We start from the raw sequence: 23,447 nt of genomic DNA on the forward strand, positions 1-23,447 counted from the left end.
CGAATAAACGCAAAATTGAAAAATATTAGTTTGAGTTTGCGACGATCCATGGCGTGAGGCAAGTGTCGCAACTGAATGGGATAAAAAGCATGCGATAGTACAGAGTCTCCCCTTCAAAATGCTTTTTTACTCGTCTCGATACGATGATTTTTCGCTGAGATATGCGCATTTGAATAAAAAGACAGTTTTTTATTTTAAATGCGCATATTTCAGCGAAAAATCGTATAGAGACAAGTAAAAAAGCATTTTGAAGGGGAAACTCTGTTCTATCGCATGCTTTTTATCCAATTAAGTTGCGATACTTGCCTCACGCCATGGATCATCGCAAACTCGGACCAATATTTTTCAATTTCGCATGCTCTCGCTTTGTCATACGCCATTTAAAAAAAAAATTATTACGCAAAATTTTAATGAATCGATTCTTAAAGTAGACATTTGAAGTTTTAATTTCTATTTTTAGAAACCTTCCTATCTTTATTACTCGCGTAGTTATTGTTATTGGAAATTCAGTGATTTTTTGACAAATTTTAGGTGTACCGCTTTTTTCGACTGAGTGTACTTCTTAGTGTTAAAAATATTAAATTTTTTAAAAAAAATTTATTAAATTTAAAATTAGTAAAGGAATAATTATATAAAAGTTTTCCAAAATTTGTAATTTTTTTTCTTTAAATAATAATCTATAAAACTTGAAAGTATTTTTTAAAACTTACGTTTTTGTTACATAGTATTTATAAATTTTTAAACCCTTTAAAATTTTTATTATTTTTGAAAAAAACCATTTATTAAATTTTTTAAAATAATAATAAAGTAGGATTAAAAGAATTTTTAAAGTTTATAAAGAAATTCTTAAAAATTTGCATTTCTTATAAAAATTTTTTTAATTTTTAAACTATTTTGAAAAAAAAAATATTGTTTTATTTTGTTAAAAGAATATAATTATATTTAAGTTATCCTAAATATAATAATGAAAGATGGCAGCCGCAGCGCACAGCTGGGAGGTTAGTAGCTAGACGCGCCGACAACGGCGCTGGGTAAAGGAAGGGGCGTGCGGAAGCACCCGGCGTGAACAAAGGCCGACACTCTCGGGTGAGACGCGTTGGAGTGAGGTGTGCACATTGTACCTGCCTAAACTGAAATAGGTGTGAAATACATCATATACTTACCTGCAAGATACTTACCTGCGTTATTTTGTACCTAACATAATCCAGTTCCTTCCCTCTGGTCCAGGGGAGGCGAATTAAGTGCGCCTTCCTGGGTCTCGGTCATTCGTGTGCGCAACGGACGGTCGAGAAACCACGGGAGCTGCAGCGACGTTAACCGGACGCGGACGACGTCGGTGCCCATTCGGATACCTAGTGCATAACCCCTCCTGCCCGAGGGTCGCGTAAAAGACATCGGTGTGAGAGTACTTAGACCGACCACGCCCAAAAGAGCGTGGCGCGGGAAAGTAAGATTTGAAACTGTCATATACCTCAGAGCAGACTTTCAACGTCAGAAGTGGGATCAGGCTGTGCGTGCCTGGTCGGTCGGTGTCGTCCTGTATCGACAGTGAGTTTTGTCGGGTCGGGGCACGTGAGTGATAAGTATTGCGTGCCGGGACCTAAGGCAGCCGGAAGTGCGTGTCGGGATTCGAATCAGCGAGAGGGTCGAGTCGGGACACGGGCGCGGCGCGTGAGCGCGTATTGAGGCTCGTGACCAGAGTGTGGCCGAGTCAGGATACGTGCACCAGGAAGATTCGCAGGGTCGCTCTCAAGGAGAGGCGAGACCCACGCGAAGAGAGCGAATATACCCGCGACGTACGGAATAGTGGTGCGCGAGAGTGCAAGAAAGAGTGTTCGGCGGGTAAGAGATGGCGTCGAACACGCGCAGCACGCGTGAGAGACTCGAGGCGATGGCCTACGAGCATCTCCAAAGAGAGGCCCATGCATACGGGCTGCAGGTGACGGGTGACAAAGCAACCTTGGTAGAAGCAGTTTATAGCCATTTATGCAAGAGCGGCCCAATAGATTTGCCCGCGGAAGCGAGCGGAATAGAAACCGCCGAAAGGAGGCGGAACAGTGCAGTGGCGGCTACGCATGTGTCCCAGGAGGGGCCCATAACGACGAGCGCTATGCAACAATTAATGACCGGCATGCTGCAGCAGCAACAGGAAATGTTGAGGCAACAAGTTGAGATGATTAGGCTGCAACAACAGGAAACACTCAAGTTACAACAACAGTTTCAAGTGCAACAACAAAGACAGCTAGGAGAGATGTTGCAAAGGTTTGCGACACGCGGCGGCAGAGCGACGGAGGATGAAACCCCCGTGCAAGACGGCGACGCAAGAATTACCTCAGAGCCGTCGGGGGTGACAGGCTCAATTTCGGCGTTAGAAGCAATGACGCCCACGGTTTTCCAGCCCCAGAACCACAGCGGTGGACAAGCCGTGAATTGGCTCACCACGTTAATCCCAGAATTTAGTGGCTCCGAAGAGGAGAATATAAACGTTTGGCTGCGGCGCGTAGAAAGGGCGACGCAGGTCCAAGGGGCCACGGACGGCGTCACGATGTTAGCGGCCGTCAGCAAGTTGTCAAAATTTGCGCGCAAGTGGTTCGAGGCGCAAGATGACGCTGTGTTTGAGTCTTGGTCAACATTTAAGAACGAAATCAAACAAATGTTCGACCGTAAAGTCCTGCTACACAAGATAATGCAAAGAGTAGACGCCCGCAAATGGAACATGAATAAGGAAACGTTTGAACAATACACAATATCGAAACTGGCATTAATACGTCAGCTGGATTTTCCACCGACGGAGCAGATCCATCTAATTATTAGTGGGATACCATCGGGTTCGTTGAGGGCGAGCGCTCTCTCGATTAACGAAGAGACGGTCCAAGGATTCCTACGGAGGGCACGCCCGATGCTCGACGGGAGCGTGGATACAGAAAAGAAGCAGTCGTCGCGTGCGTCATCAGGCCGTCCTCAAGGAGAGGCCTGCAGGAATTGTGGGAGGAAAGGCCACACACATCAACAGTGCAGGTCCGAGCTTACGTGCTTCACCTGCAAACAGAAAGGACACAGGATGTCTGAGTGCACCGTGGGAAAGCAGAGAGGAGGAAGGCACACGGCGGCACCCCAGACGGCGGCAGGAGTACAAGAGGATAGCGCGGTAGACCGAGTGGCGGCGACGGTCGTCGACGGAGACGGAACAAGGCTGGAGCTCAGCGAACCGCTGGTAAAAGTTACAAATATTGCTGGTAGAGACTGTAATTTAACTGCGTTAATTGACACGGGCAGTCCGGTGTCATTTATAAAAAAATGTTGTTTCGAAGCATGCGGCTTAGAAAAAAATTGCAAACTCGAAGCGTCGAAAAAAAAAATTTAGAGGCTTAGGCGACAATACGTTGCTCGTCGTGGGCGCATTTGAGACAGTCATTGAGCTGCATGCGCTAACCAATCGTACCCTTCGGGTTAAGTTATACGTCTTGGCAACTAACACGTTCAGGGGTGATTTGATTCTGGGCCGCGAGTTTTTGGAGAGCGAGCGAATCACCCTCAAGTATGAGTTATACGGGGAAAAAGTAGGCCCGTTCGATACGGGCGTAAACCTAATGACGGCCCTGCCGGTAGGGGCGTGCGAAGTAGGCGAGCCCCCGGGCGAATTAGAGCGTACGCTAGATAACATAGAAATAGATTTTAGCGTCTCAGATAGAGATCGTTTGAAAAGTTTAATCTTAGAAGTGAATGCACGTGAAGTGGCGACGGTGGAAGATGACTACGCCGTGGAGGTTCGGCTGAAAGACGAATCCGTGTACGCGTTCGCGCCACGCAGATTCGCACAGGCGGAGCGTGCGAAATTAAGAGAGATTACCGATGATCTCTTGGAGAGAGGAATAATCCGAGAGAGTGTATCCCCATATTGTGCGCGCGTGATCCCGGTTCGCAAGAAGAACGGGCAGATCAGGCTTTGTGTAGACCTAAGGCCCTTGAACTCGCGTGTTGTCAAGCAGAAATATCCGTTTCCAATTATTGAGGAATGTCTTTCGCGCCTTAGCAACAGAACGGTTTTCACTTTGTTAGACCTTCGCGATAGCTTCCACCAAATAAAAGTACACAAAGACTGTACAAGATATTTCTCGTTTGCAACGCCAGACGGGCAATTCGAATACACGCGACTGCCCTTCGGATACTCGGAAGCACCGGCCGAGTTTCAGAAGAGGTTATTACAAATATTAAACCCGCTGGTTCGTACAGATAAAGTCCTAGTCTACATCGATGACGTTTTAATTCCGACGGCATCGGTAGACGAGAATTTAGAAATCCTGGAAGAGGTTCTTGTTCTGTTAAAACGTTACCGCTTTGAATTAAATCACGCAAAGTGTCAATTCCTCCGCGCGTCCATCGAATTTTTAGGATACATAGTTTCAGGGAGAGGGATCACGTTAAGCCCTACCCACACGGAGGCCATTAGAGCTTTAGGCAACCGGCCAACGTCCACGAGGTGCGTAGATTTTTGGGTCTGGCAAGTTACTTTCGGAAGTTTACAGGCGGCTTCGCGTTGAAAGCGAAACCACTACAAGATCTGCTCAAAAAAGACTGCGAGTTCGATTTCGATAAAGCGTGCATTGAGTCCTTTAACCGACTAAAGAAAGAACTTACGTCCGCGCCGGTAATTGTTCTATACGACCCGACCGCGGATACGGAATTACACACGGACGCGAGTCGGGAGGGCCTCGGGGCCATGTTGCTTCAGAAGCAAAAGTGCGGCGCGTGGGGGGCGATGTCGTACTTCAGTACCGCGACGAATGCCGCGGAGAAGAATTATCATAGCTTTGAGCTAGAGATGCTCGCGATAGTGCGCGCGGTGGAGCGATTCCACATTTATTTGTATGGCATCTATTTCACGGTGGTAACCGATTGCAACGCGTTGGTATACGCTGTAAATAAAGCTAACTTAAACCCACGAATCGCGAGGTGGACCTTGTCCTTGCAAAATTACACGTTTAAATTAACGCATAGACCCGGAAATAAGATGGCACATGTGGATGCGCTTAGCCGATGCGCAGCGTACGTGAACGCGCTTCCTCTCGAGCGAGAGTTGGAAGTGAGACAACTTACCGATCCACGGATCGCCGAGATCAGTAGAGATCTAGAATTTAACGAAAACGACAAATTCGGGTTGGTAGACGGGTTGGTCTACCGGAAAGACGATAATGGTTTGAAATTTGTCGTGCCGGAAACAATGGTAACAAGCGTAGTGCGTGCGCACCACGACGACATGGGACACGTCGGCCTCGACAAAACGGTTGAGGGGATAAGGCAAAATTATTGGTTTCCCTCCATGCGTAAGAGGATCGTTGACCATCTCGAGAATTGCCTAACATGTTTGATGGCCAACGATTCTCCAAATCGGAAGGAGGGCGAGACGACTCTGTACCCGCTCCCAAAAAGTGCGATGGAAGCGTTGCACATCGACCATTTCGGTCCATTAAAGGCCACTGAGGAGGGGTATAAACATATACTTGTCGTGGTGGACGCGTACACGCGTTTCACGTGGTTACGAGCGTGCAAATCGACAACGTCCCGGGAAGCTATCGGGCATCTGTCCGAGATAATACATACGTTCGGTAAACCAAGAGAGATAGTCTCGGACAGAGGTACGGCGTTTACCTCCGTAGAATTTAGCAACTTTATATGTGAAAATAAGATTACGCACCGGAAAGTAGCCGTGGCAGCACCCTGGGCTAACGGGATGGCCGAGCGCGTTAACCGATTCCTGAAGAATACAATGACCAAGTTAATTAACGCGGCGGATGAATGGAAATCGCGCCTCGGCACTATGCAGTACATTATTAACAATACCTATCACTCAGTGATAAAAACCACCCCTTCAAAGCTTATGTTCGGATTTGACCAGCGCTGCCACGCCGATTTTCCATTGACCCAATTTATTAAAAAATTAATTGGGATAGATACCGATATTGAAGCGGAGAGGGGCGCGGTCAGGGACGCGTCCACTGCCGCGACGACCCTCATACGCGATTATAATAAGAAATATAGGGACGATAAATTACGGAAGCCGACAATGTATCGAGTGGGTGACTATGTACAAATCCGAGACACCACGGTGAAGCCAGGCGAAGGATCTAAGTTTAAGCCGAAATACCGCGGTCCATTTATTATTTCTAAATGTCTTGGTAACAATCGCTACGTTGTAAAAGACGTGCCCGGGTTCAACTATACGCAAAAGCCACTCGATACAATACTGTCGAGCGACCGACTTAAAAAATGGATTAATGTATCAGATTTAAGTCAGAGCACTGGAGAGAGAGAGAGAGGGAGAGAGTGAGAGAAAAATCTTTATATGTATGTAAGATGCGAAGCTCGGGAACTCAAGGTTTTTTTTTGTACCTGCCCCATAGCGAGCGAAGAAAAATTAGAGTAAGAATAGTAATTTAGTAATGTCTGATAGCTATAAGATCGTTATTCGTTATGCGAAATTAGAAATTTTTATTAAGCAGTTAGATAAACTTTACAAAACCTCTGTACATGCCCGAAAAACGATGTCCGCGACTGATATAAGAACGAGTGAACTTACCTTTTCGTACATGCCTGAAAATAAAACGGAAAAAAAAAAGAAGTATAAGCGACACTCCGGGACGAAGTGTAAGTCAGCATGGCCGAGTTGAAAGATGGCAGCCGCAGCGCACAGCTGGGAGGTTAGTAGCTAGACGCGCCGACAACGGCGCTGGGTAAAGGAGGGGGCGTGCGGAAGCACCCGGCGTGAACAAAGGCCGACACTCTCGGGTGAGACGCGTTGGAGTGAGGTGTGCACATTGTACTTGCCTAAACTGAAATAGGTGTGAAATACATCATATACTTACCTGCAAGATACTTACCTGCGTTATTTTGTACCTAACATAATCCAGAGGCTCGATTCTTGAATTCATTCGCAAGAGAAACGTATTCGCAAATTCTGTTCTTACAGAAAAGTTGAAAATTTATTGGCTATCGTATGGCTTTCAACCAATAAACTTGCAACTTTTCTGTTAGAGCGGATATTTGCGCATACGTTTTCTTGCGAATAAATTCAAGAATCGAGCCCCAGTTCCTTCCCCCTGTCCAGGGGAGGCAAATTAAGTGCGCCTTCCTGGGTCTCGGTCATTCGTGTGCGCAACGGACGGTCGAGAAACCACGGGAGCTGCAGCGACGTTAAACCGGACGCAGACGACGTCGGTGCCCATTCGGATACCTAGTGCATAACCCCTCCTGCCCGAGGATCGCGTAAAAGACATCGGTGTGAGAGTACTTAGACCGACCACGCCCAAAAGAGCGTGGCGCGGGAAAGTAAGATTTGAAAACTGTCATATACCTCAGAGCAGACTTTCAATAATTTATTTTAAATTCATTTAATAAAGTTTTTCCTCCAAAATCATCAAAAAAGTTAATTTAGAACGTTTTTAAAACAAACTAAAATTATATTTGATCTTTTTTATAAAATTTTAGATTGATCCATATGAAAATTTTAATAAAGTATTTTTTTGTAGTAAAATATGTAAAATGAAAAAAAAATTTATTAAATTTAAAATAGGTCAAGGAATATTTATATCAAGGTTTTCCATAATTTGGAAATTTTAATTTTTTTTATACCATAATCTTTAAAATTTGAGTGTTTTTGAATTTACATTTTTGTTATATAGTATTATATAAATTTTAAAACTTTTATTTTTTTTATTGTAAAAACCATTTTAAAAATTTTAAAAAATATTAAAAATGTATTAAAAAATTTTTTCTAGATTTTAAAATTTATAAAGGAATATTTTAAATATGTATTTTTTAAATACTTAATGAAAATTTTTAAACTATTTTGAAAACTATTTTAAAAAATCAAGGCATATTTTTTTAATAAATTTGATATTTTTTTTTAAGGATGTAATTGTAACACAATATGCAAGTATTGTTTATAATTTTCTTTTTGTTAAATATTATATATTGATTTTTTTACCCTCTAAAAAAATTTACTTTTTTAGAAAAAGCATTTTTTAAATATAACAATATAATATATTATTGTTGTATTTTTTAGAATTTCTTAAAGTTTATACAGCAATTCTTTAAAAAATGCATTTTTTTAAAAAGTTTTTAAAATTGATTTATATTTTTAAAAAAACTAAATTTTTAATTTAAAGAATTAAATCTTTTATAATTTAATAAAAAATTAAATTTAAAAAGAAATTTTATAGAATAGACTTTATTGCGTCCCCAATTACGGGGTATACAAGGCGCTTTTTTCACGGAGCGTTCCCGAACCGTTCACATACATAGCCCCTCTACTCCCGAACCGACCTGGCCATAAGCGACCTTTACATTCTGTTACCCCCCACCCCTCTCGCCCACCCCTCACCCCTACCCCCCACCCCCCTTCTCCTCTTCCTCCACTCAATCCTTCTCTCTTCCCCTTTCCTCTCCACTTGTTCTCTTCAGCTCTCTTCCGTCCTCTCCCTCCTTTTCTCCTTCTGGGACCTCTCCTCCTCCTTCTCCTCATCTGCCTCCTCTGCTCTCCTTGCTTCACCTTCCTCATTTCTTCTTGCTTTCTCATTCTCTCCTTCCCTCCTGCTTCTCCTGTCTCTTTCTCACCACTCTCTTCCCCTTCCACGTCTCTTTCCATTTCTCCTCTGTCACCTCCTAGTAACATAAAACAAAAAACATAAGATTTCAATTGACTCCACCAGCTCCTCTCCCCTTTAATTCCCTTCCTCCTTTCCTTCCCCCTCGCCTATTTCCCACTCTTCTTTCCTCTTATTCCACACCCATTCTCTCCGTCCACCCACATGCTTCTATTCCCCACTTATACTTTCTTTCCCTTATTTCTCTCCTCTTTTGCCCTTTCTAACATCCTCCATCTGATTTTCCTCTCCTCCATCGATAAATCCTCGTCTAACCTTACATCCCAGCGACTCCTTATCTCCGCCCTCCTCTCTAACAACCAGTCTCTATCCTCCTCTCTCACCACCTCCGTTATCACCACTATCGTCCCCCTTTCCCCCACTCTTTCTGATACTACCCCCTAAATCTACTTTCCTTCCCGCTTCTCTCTTCATAATCCCCTCTATTATCGCCTTTCTTTCTATCGCCCCCTCCCCCCTCCACACCCCTCCACACTATGTTTCTTCTTCTCACCTCCCTTACTCTTCTCTCCCTTTCCGCCCTCCCTTACTCTTTCCCACCCTTCTCTCTCCGCCCTCTCCCTCATCCTCCTCTCCATTTCCCTTTCCACCCTTTTCCATGCCTCTATCCCCTTCCCATCTCTCTCCCCATCTTCCTTCTCCTCTCTCTCTGCTCCTTCCTCTCCTCCTTGCCAGTTCCTCCTGTCTGTCCCTCCTTCGTTCTGCTCCTCTCTTGTCCTCTTCCTTCATCCTCGTCTCTCTCCTCGCCCCCTCTCCTCTCCTTCTCCTCCTCTCCTCTCGTCTCCTGCCACCAGCTCTCCTCGACTCCGTCCTTCCGCCCTTCTTCTCCTCTTCCCTCCGTTCTCTTCTCCTCTTGTTCTCGCCTTCCCCCATCCTCTCCTCCCTCTTCTCTCCAACCACCTGTTCCCTATTTCCCACTTCTTCCTTCTCTCCCGTCGTCCCGTCCGATCCTCCTCTTCTCCATCTCTCCCTCCTCGTCGTCGTCCCTCTGCGCTTCCTCTTCTCTGCTGCCTCTTCCTCTCTCTTCCCTCATACTCCTCAGCTCTTCCCTCTCACCTGCTACCTCTTCTTCCCTTCTCATGCCTTCTCCTTCCAGCGCCTCTAACCTCTCTTCCAATCCTCTCAGTCTCTCTCCGACTTCCCTCAGTCTCCTTGTCATTTCCCACTTCAAATTCCTCAATTCTCTGCCCAGCTCCTCCATTCTCTCTTCCTCCCTTGCTTCTCTCCTCTCCCCGCCTATTCTCTCCTCTGAGTCCGGCACTCTCTCTCCCTGCCACACTTTCACTTTATCTCTTTCTGCACAATCTTTCTCCTCCTGTGTCAGAATCGCTCTGTCGACATGTGCCCTCGATGGACCACGTGTACGGAAACCCGCGTTCCCAAACACGCTACCATCCCGCCCTGGCACTCTTGCCAACTTAACTCTAGCCCCACACTGCCAATCCCTTCCTTCCACCAGATTGACACTCCTCTTCTCTCTTCGCGCTCGCGCTCAGCGCTGCCTCACTCCGAGCGCACCGCCATCTGCCCTCCTTCCTTCCTTCACTCCTCTCCTTCGAAACTCTTCTCTGCGTCGCATCTCTCCAGCGCCCTCTCTCTGACCTCTTCTTCTCGTACCTGCCTCCATCTTCCCGGCTTTCGTCTCTCGTTACTCCGATGTCTGCCCCGACTTCTCCATCCTAATATCTTCTCACCTCCATCCTCCATTTACTTCCCTCCAATTGCCCGTCTATGTCCCGGTCTTCTCTTCCCAATCGTCCACTTCTTTCTCTCCTCTCTTTCACATTACACCCTCACCACACTATTCACTCCGGAGCTCCCTGTTTCACCTCCACTCTCAACCACGCCATCTTCCCCTTCCCCAGAAAGAAATTTTATAATCATATCTTATTTTGGTAAATTAATATAATTTTTTTTAATTTTGTACTTTAATTTAAATTTATTTAAAAAATTTTCTCCAAAAAACATCCAAAAAGTCTTTTTAAAAAGTATTTTAAAATATTTAAAATTAGAATATATCTCAGAATACAATTTTCTAATGACAAAAAGTAAAATTTTAATAAAGTATTTCTTAGAGAAAAAAAGGAATTTTTACACCTAAAGAAGTTATTAATTTTAAAAATAGGTAAAGGAATAATTATATAAAGGTTTTCCAAAATAAATAAATTTGTATAATTCCTTAAATAATAATCTATAAAAAAACAATTATTATTTAAAACTTATACTAATAATAATTAAACAACTACGTTGTTTTAATTATTATTTATAGATTTTTATACCCTTAAAAAATTTTAAGATTTTTTCTAAAAATCATTAAACCATTTTTAATAATATTCTTAAAGAGAATAAAAAGAATGTTAATAGTTTATTAATGAATTCTTAAAAATATGCATTTTTTTAAATTATTTCTATTTTTATACTACTTTATTAAAATATATTTTTGAAATTTTTAAAGAATTATATCTTTACGTTTATAATTAAAGTTAAAGTTAAAAATGGATTTCGTAATTATATTTTATTATGGTAATGAAATATACTTTTCTTATGGTTTTCTAAAATATTAGGAATATTCTTTTTTTTCTTATTTTTTTAAACTTTTTTTCTATTAATTAATGTTATCGATATCGATGGTAATCGATGGTGCGATCCGCATGCGGGACGGAAACCGGTAGCGCCCCCGTGCGTTCACTTTCGTTCACTACCGCGTAAGAGTCTGGCCTTCCGCCATTCGAGTACGTTGTCGCGGTCGTCTCACGGTATTCGTTTCTCGTATATTCACCTTTTGTATTAATAAAGCTATAGTGTCCACAGTTCGGCGTGTCGGTCGTTCGCGATACTTCCACCCTAACACTAACAGGTTATGGGCCCAGACTATCCGAAATCGCAGGGAGTGACGTTCGGTTGCATACACGCGGTACGATACTTTGTCTGGCGCGAGATCTCGGCGTGAGCGAGAGAGCTGTCGGGACGGAAGAGTGCCATAAAGCACCGGATACAGAACGGGACACTATTGCGAGTGCTTCTCGGTTCGACCGTACGCGCGGGAAATCGATCGAGAGTGCGGAGTATACGACAAGAGTGAGACGCGCATTCGATCGCTGATTTTTCGTGTTCCTTTTCTTCCCGTGACGCCGGTACGAACTGCACGCGATGAATACGAACAGTGGCGTACGCATTGAGGCGCTCGGACGCGATAACTACGACACGTGGAAGCTTCAGATGAAAGCGTTGTTGATCAAGAACGACGCTTGGGGGTATGTAAGCGGAGACATACCGAAGCCCGAACCCACGGAAGGCGACGCGGTTCGTGAATGGTCCACGAAGGACGACAAGGCAAAGTCGGATCTAATACTGTCCATAAGTGCCGGTCAGCTGAAACTAGTAAAAGGTTGCACAACGTCTCGTGAGCTGTGGATTAAGCTAGAGAGCACGTTCCAATCGAAGGGGCCGGCGCGCAAAGCAACCCTGTTGAAAAGTCTCACTTTACAAAAGATGGACGAAACGGGCGATGTGCGGGAGCACCTCCATGTTTTTATCGACGCGGTCGATAAGTTATCCGATATGGATGTGGACATCAATCCGGATTTGCTGGCGATAATGATGCTCTACAGTTTACCGGCGAGTTACGAAAATTTCAGGTGCGCTATCGAAAGTCGTGATCAATTACCGACGCCCGAGAACTTACGCATTAAGATAATTGAGGAATACGATGCGAGAAGAGCATCTGCGTCAACCTCGGTGCAAGGTGCCATGTTTGTGGGAAAGAAGAAGAAACCGAAGGCCCGTCCCGGAAAGAGTGATCAACGCAAGGTCAAAAATTTCGAGCTTAAATGCTTCAAATGTCACGAGAAAGGACACAAGGCCTCGGAGTGTACATCGAAGAAGGCAAGTGAGACGAAATCCACGGGGGTGTCCCTTCTATCGACCGATGACGGGGATGAAGCGTGTCAGCAGCAGATCACTCTAACGTAAGTATCTGGTGCCTGGATAGCGGGTTGTACTTCGCATCTCTGCAAAGATATTAACACGTTTACAGACGTCAACGAGAGCGATTCCGCAGATTGAAGCTGGCGAACAACGCATCCACCGAAATAAAGGCGAGAGGTGTTGCTAGAGTCGTGGCGACCGTGGATGGCAAGCGGAGCGACGTGACCCTGCGAGACACGCTGCACGTTCCTGAACTCCGCATGAACTTATTGTCAGTCTCAAAGATTACGGACAAGGGATACGATGTGATCTTTAGCAAACGGAGGGCCACGATCATCGACAAGAACGGACTCACTAAGCTAACTGCGAAGCGCGCCGATAATCTCTACTACGTGGAAGGGACGCTGCCTGAAAGTTGCCAGGAGGTCGAACTCGTGAGTAAACCAAGCGAAATTCTGTGGCAATCGATGAATTCTTCATCAATCTGGCATCGACGGATGGGCCACCTAAATTTTCGAGATCTGCATAGCGCGGTCAAGAGCGGAGCTGTTCGCGGAATCGATGTTCGAGATGGAAACGAAGGCTTAAAATGTGAGATCTGCATTCAGGGGAAGATGACACGGCCGTCTTTTCCAAAGGAATCCAGTCGGGAAACAAAGAAATTAGAGCTCGTCCACACCGATATTTGCGGCCCTATGCGCATGTCGTCGAACGGCGGGTCGACTTACTTCATCACGTTTACTGATGACTGCACGAGGTGGACGGAAGTAAGATTTATCACGAATAAGAGTCAAGCGCTCGAGGAGTTCAAGACCTTTAAAACCCTCGTCGAAAACCAACACAACACAAAGATAAAAAGCATCCAGTCCGACAACGGGCGCGAGTTCGTCAACAGGGAGTTCAATGAATACCTCAAGTCGCAAGGAATACAGCGTCGTCTAACGACAGCTTACACGCCAGAACAGAACGGAGTGGCAGAGAGAAAAAACCGGACATTGGTGGAATCGGCGAGATGTCTTTTGGTCCAATCCGGTCTACCTTCATCGTTCTGGGCCGAGGCGGTTTCTACAGCGAACTACATACGAAATCGATGTCCTACCAAGAAGCTCAACGGAAAAACGCCTTACGAGGCTTGGCACGGCAGAGCACCGGTGGTAAAACACTTCAGAGAGTTTGGATGCAAGGTGTTCTGTCTCGACAGAAACCCGACGAAGGGGAAGTTTGACGTTCGATCAAGAAAAGGAGTATTCATAGGATATCCTGCTGAGTCTAATGGTTATCGAGTGTGGATACCCGAGTCGCGAAAGGTCGAGGTAACCAGGGACGTGCAGTTTCTGGAGGAAACACGTCGAGGGATCGAAGACATTGTTTGAAGACTTCCACCCGGGAGGCGAAACCAACGACCGAGAAGAAGAAAACGATTCAGAGAATTCTACTGATCGTCCGAAGACCCCATACATCGATATTGAGCTAACCTCGAGACAATCCGACGAAGAAACACTCGCAGAGGAGCCTGAGGGGGCAGATCAAGGAGATCAAAATGAGGTCGAAACACCGGCACGTAGGGCCGGGCGCCCTCGCATAATTCGGACCGGACGTCCAGGTCGTCCTAGAAAGGAGCGCTGCGCCAACCTACAGGATCGAGATGAGGTCGCCTGTCTGGCCGAGATCCCTATAAAATCAGCAATCTCGGGGACGGATTCATCGGCCTGGAAAGAAAGCTATGGCATCGGAGGTAAAAGCCCTTATTACAAACAATACATGGACGCTAGTCAAACGCACCGAGGATCAACAAGCAATTGGAAGTAGGTTCGTCCTACGAAACAAGTATAACTCTAACGGGGACATTGAAAGAGAAAGGCTCGCGTGGTAGCACGCGGATTTTCCCAGAGACCCGGCATAGACTTTCGCGAGACATTTGCCCCCGTTGCCAGGCTGAGTTCTATACGGACGGCGGTAGCTATTGCAGCTCAGCGCGACATGTTGATTGAGCAACTAGACATCACAACGGCTTACCTGAACAGCGACGTGAAAGAAAAAATATTCATGGAACCTCCGAAACACTTAGAGGACATCTTGGAGCACATCGTTCAATCCGGACAAGGAAGTAAGACTACCCGGAGCATGGCAAGGGATATGCTGAAGGAGCTAAGGGAAGGAGACGGTTGTTTGTCTGTTATAAAAAGGCCTTGTATGGACTTAAGCAAGCGGGACGCGCCTGGAACGAACGACTGGACGAAGAATTGCGAAGCGTTGGCGCGACACCTTCTGAAGCCGACCCGTGCGTCTACCACATTGGATCGGGCGAGAGTAGGAGCTTCGTGATTGTATACGTGGACGATATTTTGATCATGTCACGGGACAAGGCGATCATTAAGAAGCTGAAGGATCATCTCGGCGCCAAGTTCAGCGTTAAAGATCTGGGCAACGTGAAGCACTGTCTAGGCCTGGAATTCACGAGGAGTGAGAACGCGGTTACCATCGGTCAAAGAGGCTACATTCTGGATGTTCTGGACAGGTTCGGCATGTCCGAGTGCAAACCAGTGACGACACCGTTGGAACCCGGCCTCAAACTAGTCAGTGACCAGGACGACGAAACCGAGCAGGAAGCCGATTTTCCATACCGGGAATTAATCGGGGCCTTAATGTACCTATCCGTGGGAACGAGGCCCGACATCACTCACGCAGTGAGCTACCTAAGCCAATTCAACGACTGCTATACTGAAAACTCACTGGAAGGCTGCAAAGCGTGTTCTACGTTACTTGAAGGGAACCAGCAACATGGGGCTCATATTCGAGCGCTCGGCCGACCCTCCTATGATGTTTGCGGCTGCCGATTGGGGAGGAATGCAACGTCGACCGTAGATCATACACAGGCTATGTCTTCATTATGGGCGGAGGACCAGTGAACTGGGAATCCAAGAAGCAGCAGACGGTGGCACTGTCATCAGTCGAAGCAGAGTACATGGCCTTATCCGAGGCAACCAAGGAGGCCCTGTACATGAGAGGACTATTGAAGAACTTTGGAGTTAATCTGAAGAGCGTCATCATAAGAGCGACAGCTTAGGTGCGCAGAAATTGGCCTGCGAATCCGGTGCATCACGCTCGCACAAAGCACATTGACATCAGGCACCCACTTTGTGCGTGACGCTGTCAAGAGGAGAGACATATCCATCGAATACATTCCAACCGATGAGATGGCAGCGGATGTTCTCACAAAAGGACTACCGAGAAGGAAGCACGAGGACTGTGTTCGTCTTATGGGTCTGAAGTCCTTAAGCCTATAGAGGTGTGACCGCCTCCGCTGCGGCTCGAGGGGAAGTGTTATCGATATCGATGGTAATCGATGGTGCGATCCGCATGCGGGACGGAAACCGGTAGGCGCCCCGTGCGTTCACTTTCGTTCACCTACCGCGTAAGAGTCTGGCCTTCCGCCATTCGAGTACGTTGTCGCGGTCGTCTCACGGTATTCGTTTATCGTATATTCACCTTTTGTATTAATAAAGCTATAGTGTCCACAGTCGGCGTGTCGGTCGTTCGCGATACTTCCACCCTAACACTAACAATTAATTTTCAAAATTTTTTTTTCAATTAAATTAAACATATTAAGTATTTTTTTATGCTTTATTTTTTGTATTTTTCTAAATATATTTTTTTAATTATAAACTAATCTATTAAATTGTTTTGGTAGTTTTTATATTGATTTTAAAATTTCTTTTTTTTTAAGATGTATTTTTTTTTTTAAATTTTAATTCATGAATTAATACTACCTTTTTTTATTAGGATACAGTAATAAATTTAGAATTTGCTTTCGATTTTTAACTCACAATCATTATCTTGCAATTGTCTCCATTAATTTACTGAGTTTTTACTTATTACTTTGATATATATATATATATATATGTTTCTGTCTTCTCTAACCTATGTTAAATTAAAATTTAAGTCCGATCATGGTTTTATCGTATTTATTTTCTTTAATTAAATTAATATATTAGTATCTTGTCTTTCTCACCTTTTCTTAATCTCTTAAACCTCTCACCTTTTTTTTCAGATGTACATATAAAACATCAAACCTCTATTTTCTCAAATTAAAATACTTCCGACGTTTTCCTTTGGCTAGTATAATTAATTATTTTCTTCTGCGTTCTTTAACGTTTTATTATCATTCGTTAATAGACAAATTACAATCATGCCCTTTGAAATAGCTGTTTATTTTTTCCAAAAGAAATAAATTAAAAGTTTTTTTAATACTTTTATAGACATATTCATTTACTATACATACAATCACACTTTTTCCTAAGAAACAAATATCCAACTTTCTCAATCTCACAAACACATACATACACTAACACAACTATTTATTTTTTAACATTTTATCCTTTTAAAAATTAGGTTTCCCTCCCTAATTCACTCCTACTCATATACAATATAAACACATAGCCTCTCTAACTAAAAAAAATGGTTTCTCTCCAGCGATTACTCTCCTTTTTTAAAAAAAGGCTTTTTTAATTATAAACTTTTAATCATTCAACTTTTTTTATAACCTTTTTTGAGTTACACCACAACAACCTTCAGTCTCATCCTCATAATCATTCTTTGTGACCCATTTCAATTTCTCAGGTTTTTTAAAATTATATTTAATTATTTTTTTTAACAAATTAATTATTTATACATTTAAATTACCATCTTAATTAATTTATTACATTTATTTCTAAAAATTTTTTTTGTTTTCATTCCTTATCTTTTTCTTAATTTCCGGAACATTATCTTCCTGCATACTATTTTCCGTCCTTTTTAGAGTCTTCTTTCTTCTTCTGCTCCTCCATTTCTTTTCAAATTTTTTTGCACCTCGACCAAATATTATTCCAGTCATTTTTTAATTCTTAAATTTTAAATTATTCATAATAAATTTTTTTTTAAGAATAAATCTTAATTAATTTTTTTTCCAAACTTAAAGATTGTTATTTTTTAAATACTTTTTTTCAATCTTCAATTTCGCTTTTTTTTATATCACTATCATAATTCTCTTTCAGAATTTCCTTCAAAGGTTTTTCTAAATCTTTTAAATGTTTTTTTTTTAATTTTTTGGTATAAATTGTGCATTTTAAAAAACGCCAAATTTTGTTTTTGTACAAAACTATGATTTTATAATCTGTAAAAATTCTTATCACATTTTTATTATTTATTTGTGCTTAGTATAATTTATTATTTATCTTTTATTTATAAACCGTATTTCATCTTTAAATTACCTTACTATAAATAATATATTTTGAACTTTATCTTATTAGGCTTTTTTTGTAATTTAGTTTCTAAATTATCATTAAACCTTTCTTTTTTTTACACCATTAATCTAAAATTTATTTTAAAAACCATTTCTTTTTTAAAATTTAACAAATATATAATTTCTTAAAATATACTTATTTATAGCTCAATTTACCATATTTTAAACAATATATTTAATTAATGTTTATTTCCCAAAGTTAAATTACAATTATGTCCCAAAGTTAAATTACAATTCTATACATTTCTTTTTTTTAAATAAATAAGTAATTAGTTTTTATTTTTTAAATACATGCCTTTTTAAAATTAAAAATTGTCTCTTTTCTACTTTTAGACGAATTTAATTAAACATCTATATATATTTAAAAAATCTTTTTTAAATTTACTTCTATACTTATTTATAATCCTTTTTTTTTAATTCGCAAACATACCCTTTTTTTAAAAATCATAAAGTTAAAGTTAATCAGGATTATCAATATACATTTTTGTATTAACTTTTTTTTAACCCTCTGCCTACACATGGGGTTACGGTAATTCCAGTCGATTTTGAAATGTTCGCTACTTAAAAGTATTTAGCAAGAGGACGCTGGAACCAGGGGGGGAAAAAAGTTTGAACTATGCTCTAGTTATTCTCTTTGGGCGTTGTGAATGTTCTGAAAACAACAGAAGTAGGAGCATTTAAAGTGTGTGTTGGGGTTACAATTACCCCGTGTGTAGGGAACGTAACAAAAAAATGGAAAAGTTCCAAATTTGAAGGGTAAGTAAAGTTATTTTTTTGTTCATACGCATTATTTAGGCATAAAGTACTTATATATATTACCAATGTCGCGATCACTTTGCAAAAATATGCTGCAATTGTAGCATTACAAATTAAAAAATTTTTTTATAATAAATAAAATCTTTTGTAATAAATATTTTTTGTATTAATAATTATGTTTTTGAGTATTATAATTGTTTTTAAATAAATATTACTATTTTCTTTTACTATTGTGTTTAAACTGCATTCAATTTTTTACTAAATTCACATTACAAAATAAATATATTTTTGAACAGAATAAAAAAACTGATAATAGATTTTTAAAGTACAACTCTTCCCCTTTCCATTGATCACGATTTTAATTACTTTATTTATTTTTTTTCTAATAAATACGGGCGTTCAAAAAAGGCAAATTTTTACAAAAATTTTTCGTCCTCTCATTCTTTCAAAAAATCTCTTTTCTTTTAATATCTTCGACTTTTCAGCCCAAGACCATCATAATTCTAAGATTTTTTCCTTTCGATTTAAAAAAAAAAGAAGTTAAAAATCGATTAAATACATTTGGAGATATAAGTCAACGAAATTTTGGGGTTAGCGTAACCCCTGTGTGTAAGAATCGGGAGAGAAAAATAAGATGTGTAGGCAGAGGGTTAATTAATATATTTTTAACTTTATTAGGTCTTATTAGGTGTTTTTTTTAGTGGAAAATTTTAAATTCTAAATTATCATTACTTCCTTTTTTTAAAGAATATTCTTTTTATTGTACATACAAAACATTTATTCTAAAATTAGTTATTAGAAACTTTACTTTTTAAAAATTTACTAATATATTTATATTTTTAAATTAATTATTTGTAGCTCAAATTACTATACTTTTAATTAATATTTTTATTTATTTTTTATTAGGTCCATAGTTACATTAAAATTCTATACATTTTTTTTAATTTTTTAAAATTAATAAATTAGCTTCTGGATTTTAAATAGACATTTTTCTATTTTAAATTTTACCTCGTTTGCCGAATGATTAAGAATTTTCTTTACAAATAGTTGTAAATTCTTTTTTTTTTAATTCGAACCTATAGTAGTAGCCTTCCTCCTTAAAAAATGCTAAATTTTGAGACCAATTGCAAGAGAATCCTCCGAAAAAATGCAAAATTTTGAGATCGTTGCAAGAGGATCGGACCACAAATGACGGAGGAGTTCGCAACAATACAATTTTTTGTCCAAAAAACGTATATTTTTACCCATCATTTTTAAACACCCTGGGGCTCGATTCTTGAATTCATTCGCAAGAAAAACGTATGCGCAACGTATACCCGCTGTGTAACAGAAAAGTTGCAAGTTTATTGGTTAAAGCCATACGGTAGCCATAAATTTTCAACTTTTCTGTAAGAACAGAATTTGCGAATACGTTTCTCTTGCAAATGAATTCAAGAATCGAGCCCGTTTTTTAAAATTCGAGCCATAGTAGCCATCCCCGGAAAAAATGCTAAATTTTGAGACCAATTGCAAAAGGATCAGACCAAAAAGAACGGTGAGTACTTTGCGGGCAAACAGACTTCAGTCATTTATACGTATATTAAGGCCTATCTTTTTGAAACGCCTTGTTTTTGAAAAATGGACTCCCCGGTTAAAATGCAAAATTTTGAGACCAGTTGCAAGAGAATCATACCACAAATGACGGAGGAGTTCGCGACAATACAATTTTTTGTCCAAAAAACGTATTTTTTTGCCCATCATTTTTTGAAACACCCTGTTTTGAAAAATTCAAATCCATAGTAGCCATCCTCTGAAAAAATGCAAAATTTTGAGACCAATTGCAAGAAGATCGAACCTCCAATAACGAGAGTAGTTCGCGGATAGAGTTCAGTCATTTATACGTATATTAAAGCCTATCATTTTTGAAACACCCTGTTTTTGAAAAATTCGAGTCCATAGACGCCATCCCCGGAAACAATGCTAAATTTTGAGACCAGTTGCAAGAGGATCGGATCACAAATGACGGAAGAATTCGCGGGAATACAAACTTTAGTCAAAAAAACGTATATTTTTACCCATCATTTTTGAAACAACCTGTTTTTGAAGAATTCGAATCCATGGTAGCAGTCTCCGGAAAATTTGCTAAATTTTGACACCAGTGGCGTTAAGATCGGACCACAAATGATGAAGCAGTCTGAGGAGTTACGGACATACATACATCACAACTGATATATATAGATATATACTTATTTTAAAACTGCTATGTAAGAATTTGTGCACAATGTCAGGATTTGGATAGAAAGTAGGAAAAATGACGTAGAAAGTCAATGCCACAGAAGAGAAAAATAAGTTACTAAGAAAATATTTTGGGACATTTAATTTTTTTAACTTACTGAATATTAGGCAATAATGCAATCACAAATAATTTACTGTAGAAAATAACTGATAATTTCATATAAATTAGTTGATGTGACAACCACTGTGCTCAATTAATAGAAATTGCCTAAAGCTATGAATGCAATTTAGACATATAAATGATACAACTGCTATTAAAATCAACACCTGCGTTTTATCATGACATTTAAACCAATTTCTTTGCCTCAAAGAAACTCTTAAGATGTTTCATTTGCCATGCACCCATTATTAAAACAACTATCGTCTGAGTGAGAGACCACCAGAACACTCGGCGATGAGTACTTTCAGATGTTTGTCTAAAGCGCTCTTCTCGATACTGAAAAATTTTTAATGTTTTTGCATAATGTTTTTTCTCACAATAATTATAATATTACTCTATACAGAAACATTTTATTACCCTCTGATAATTTTGCTCCTTTGTTATTTGTCCAACTTGATCTAAGAGCTGACGTATTCTAAGTTGAAGCTCTGATAATTTTTCTTTCTGTGCTACATTGGCATAATCAATCGCATGTTCCCCTACTTGAATATCCAAATGTACTCTCTGTAAATAAAATATAATTTTTCAACATGACTTGTTTATTAATTTTTTTCATTACTTTTTATTTAATAAGCGACAATATATACAGGTATCTTACCAATTGAGTACCGCTGAACCAGGCTGTACTATTAGAATACAAGCAGATTACATGTTCTCCTGGAGTATGCGAGGTAAAGGAAATTCGACCTTCAGAACTATAAACTCGAGAGAGAATAGGTTTGTCATCAGGATCCTTTATTTCAACATGCATACCAATGCCAGGACTACTTGGCATAAAACCTCCACTTCTTGGATCATAAAGTTCCACTTTGTAATTGACTACAAATTATGGATAAAGAAATATTTGTTGTGTAAATAGCAGATAAAAGTAGAAAGCGAAACAAATTCTCTTCTAACCTTTAAACTGCCAGAAAATAGAGGTTAGATAACACTATAGAAAAGTTACAAAAGTATGCCTATATACTAGGTACATCCTATGCAAAGTTCTAACAAGTTCTGGGCCATAGTGGCCCTGCCGGCAATTTAAAGATTAACGTCGCTAAAGATAATTGGACGAGAAAAAAGTGATAATAGTTAAAAACTAAAATGATAAAAGGTAATATTTTAAAGTACCTAAAACCGTAGTGTCATCGGGAATCTCTTCAATGAAGCATTTTCGCTCAGTTTCACCGATATGAAAATATAGACCAGCTCCAAAGTGGAGAATACACAGAAAGACAGAAAAGATACTTGCGTGTTTTAACATATTTTGCATGGTATAGGGTACAATGCCAATGACAAGATGATGAAATTACGAATAATGTTCGCACGCATGCCAGACGAGACAGTGAAAACCAACAAAATTACAACAGACAGAACAAGACGGAACGGAATACACGTCACCTTCGAAAATTGAGAATATAATAGAGATGGGCAAACGGTTCGCGAACCGTTCGATTGAACCGATTCTCATCAAACCCTTGTTCGTTTGTCGGTTCTGGGTGTACTCGGAGCAAATCCAAGCAGACCAACTCTAATAGGTTGATTCTGATGATGCCAACCTATTAGGGTGCCGTCACATGCGCGCGTAATAACTTGCGTAAGGCCAGGGGCTCGATTCTTGAATTCATTTGCAAGAGAAACGTATTCGCAAATTCTGTTCTTACAGAAAAGTTGAAAATTTATTGACTATCGTATGGCTTTTAACCAATAAACTTGCAACTTTTCTGTTAGAACGGGTATTTGCGCATACGTTTTCTTGCGAATAAATTCAAGAATCGAGCCCCAGGGGCTCTATTCTTGAATTCATTCGCAAGAGAAACGTATTCGCAAATTCTGATCTTACAGAAAAGTTGGAAATTTATTGGCTATCGTATGGCTATTAACCAATAAACTTACAACTTTCTGTTAGAGTGAGTATTTGCGTATACGTTTCTCTTGCGAATGACTTCAAGAATCGAGCCCCAGATCTACAATAGGGGTCTGTTCGCGTCACATGCTCCAACATGCTCTTATTCACCCCAACGCACTCCAATACGTTGATTCCGATGACGCCAACCTATTAGAATGCGTTGGAGTGAGTAGAAGCATGTCGGGGCATGGCGACGCGAACAAACCATAGGTGTAGTAAGCCTTAAGACCTAAGGAATTAACCAATTATATTTGTTTATTCTTCTCACATTCAATTATAATTGGTCAGTTTCTTATGGCATAAGGCTTACTACACCTATGGTTTGTTCGCGTCGCCATGCTTCGACATGCTCCTATTCACTCCAACGCATTCTAATAGGTTGGCGTCATCGGAATCAACGTATTGGAGTGCGTTGGGGTAAATAGGAGCATATTGGGGCATGTGACGCGAACAAACCACTATTGTAGATCCGGGCTAATGCGTAATGCGGGGTCT

General features: G+C 40.7%; 1 protein-coding gene across 1 annotated transcript; it reads right to left on the reverse strand.

Moving 5' to 3' along the window:
* Positions 1 to 20,956: 20,956 nt before the first annotated feature.
* On the reverse strand, positions 20,957 to 22,476 carry LOC118648050 (transmembrane emp24 domain-containing protein eca-like). Its single transcript, XM_036294251.1, has 4 exons — positions 22,175 to 22,476; positions 21,660 to 21,880; positions 21,419 to 21,565; positions 20,957 to 21,337 (listed from the first exon to the last, which is right to left on the reverse strand). Exons 1-4 carry the CDS (start codon positions 22,314 to 22,316, stop codon positions 21,188 to 21,190), a joined length of 660 nt encoding a protein of 219 aa, XP_036150144.1. The 5' UTR covers positions 22,317 to 22,476; the 3' UTR covers positions 20,957 to 21,187.
* Positions 22,477 to 23,447: the final 971 nt, after the last annotated feature.

The sequence above is a fragment of the Monomorium pharaonis genome, unplaced genomic scaffold, assembly GCF_013373865.1.
Source record: "Monomorium pharaonis isolate MP-MQ-018 unplaced genomic scaffold, ASM1337386v2 scaffold_143, whole genome shotgun sequence".
NCBI classification, from domain to species: Eukaryota; Metazoa; Arthropoda; class Insecta; order Hymenoptera; family Formicidae; genus Monomorium; species Monomorium pharaonis.

Excerpts from the sequence above, each read along its gene's own strand:
- LOC118648050 (XM_036294251.1), bottom strand. The coding sequence starts at position 22,316 with ATGCAAAATATGTTAAAACACGCAAGTATCTTTTCTGTCTTTCTGTGT. Across the intron at positions 21,881-22,174 it reads CGATGACACTACGGTTTTAG|TCAATTACAAAGTGGAACTT; the intron begins GTACTTTAAAAT and ends CATAATTTGTAG. Across the intron at positions 21,338-21,418 it reads AGGAGCAAAATTATCAGAGG|TATCGAGAAGAGCGCTTTAG; the intron begins GTAATAAAATGT and ends AAAATTTTTCAG.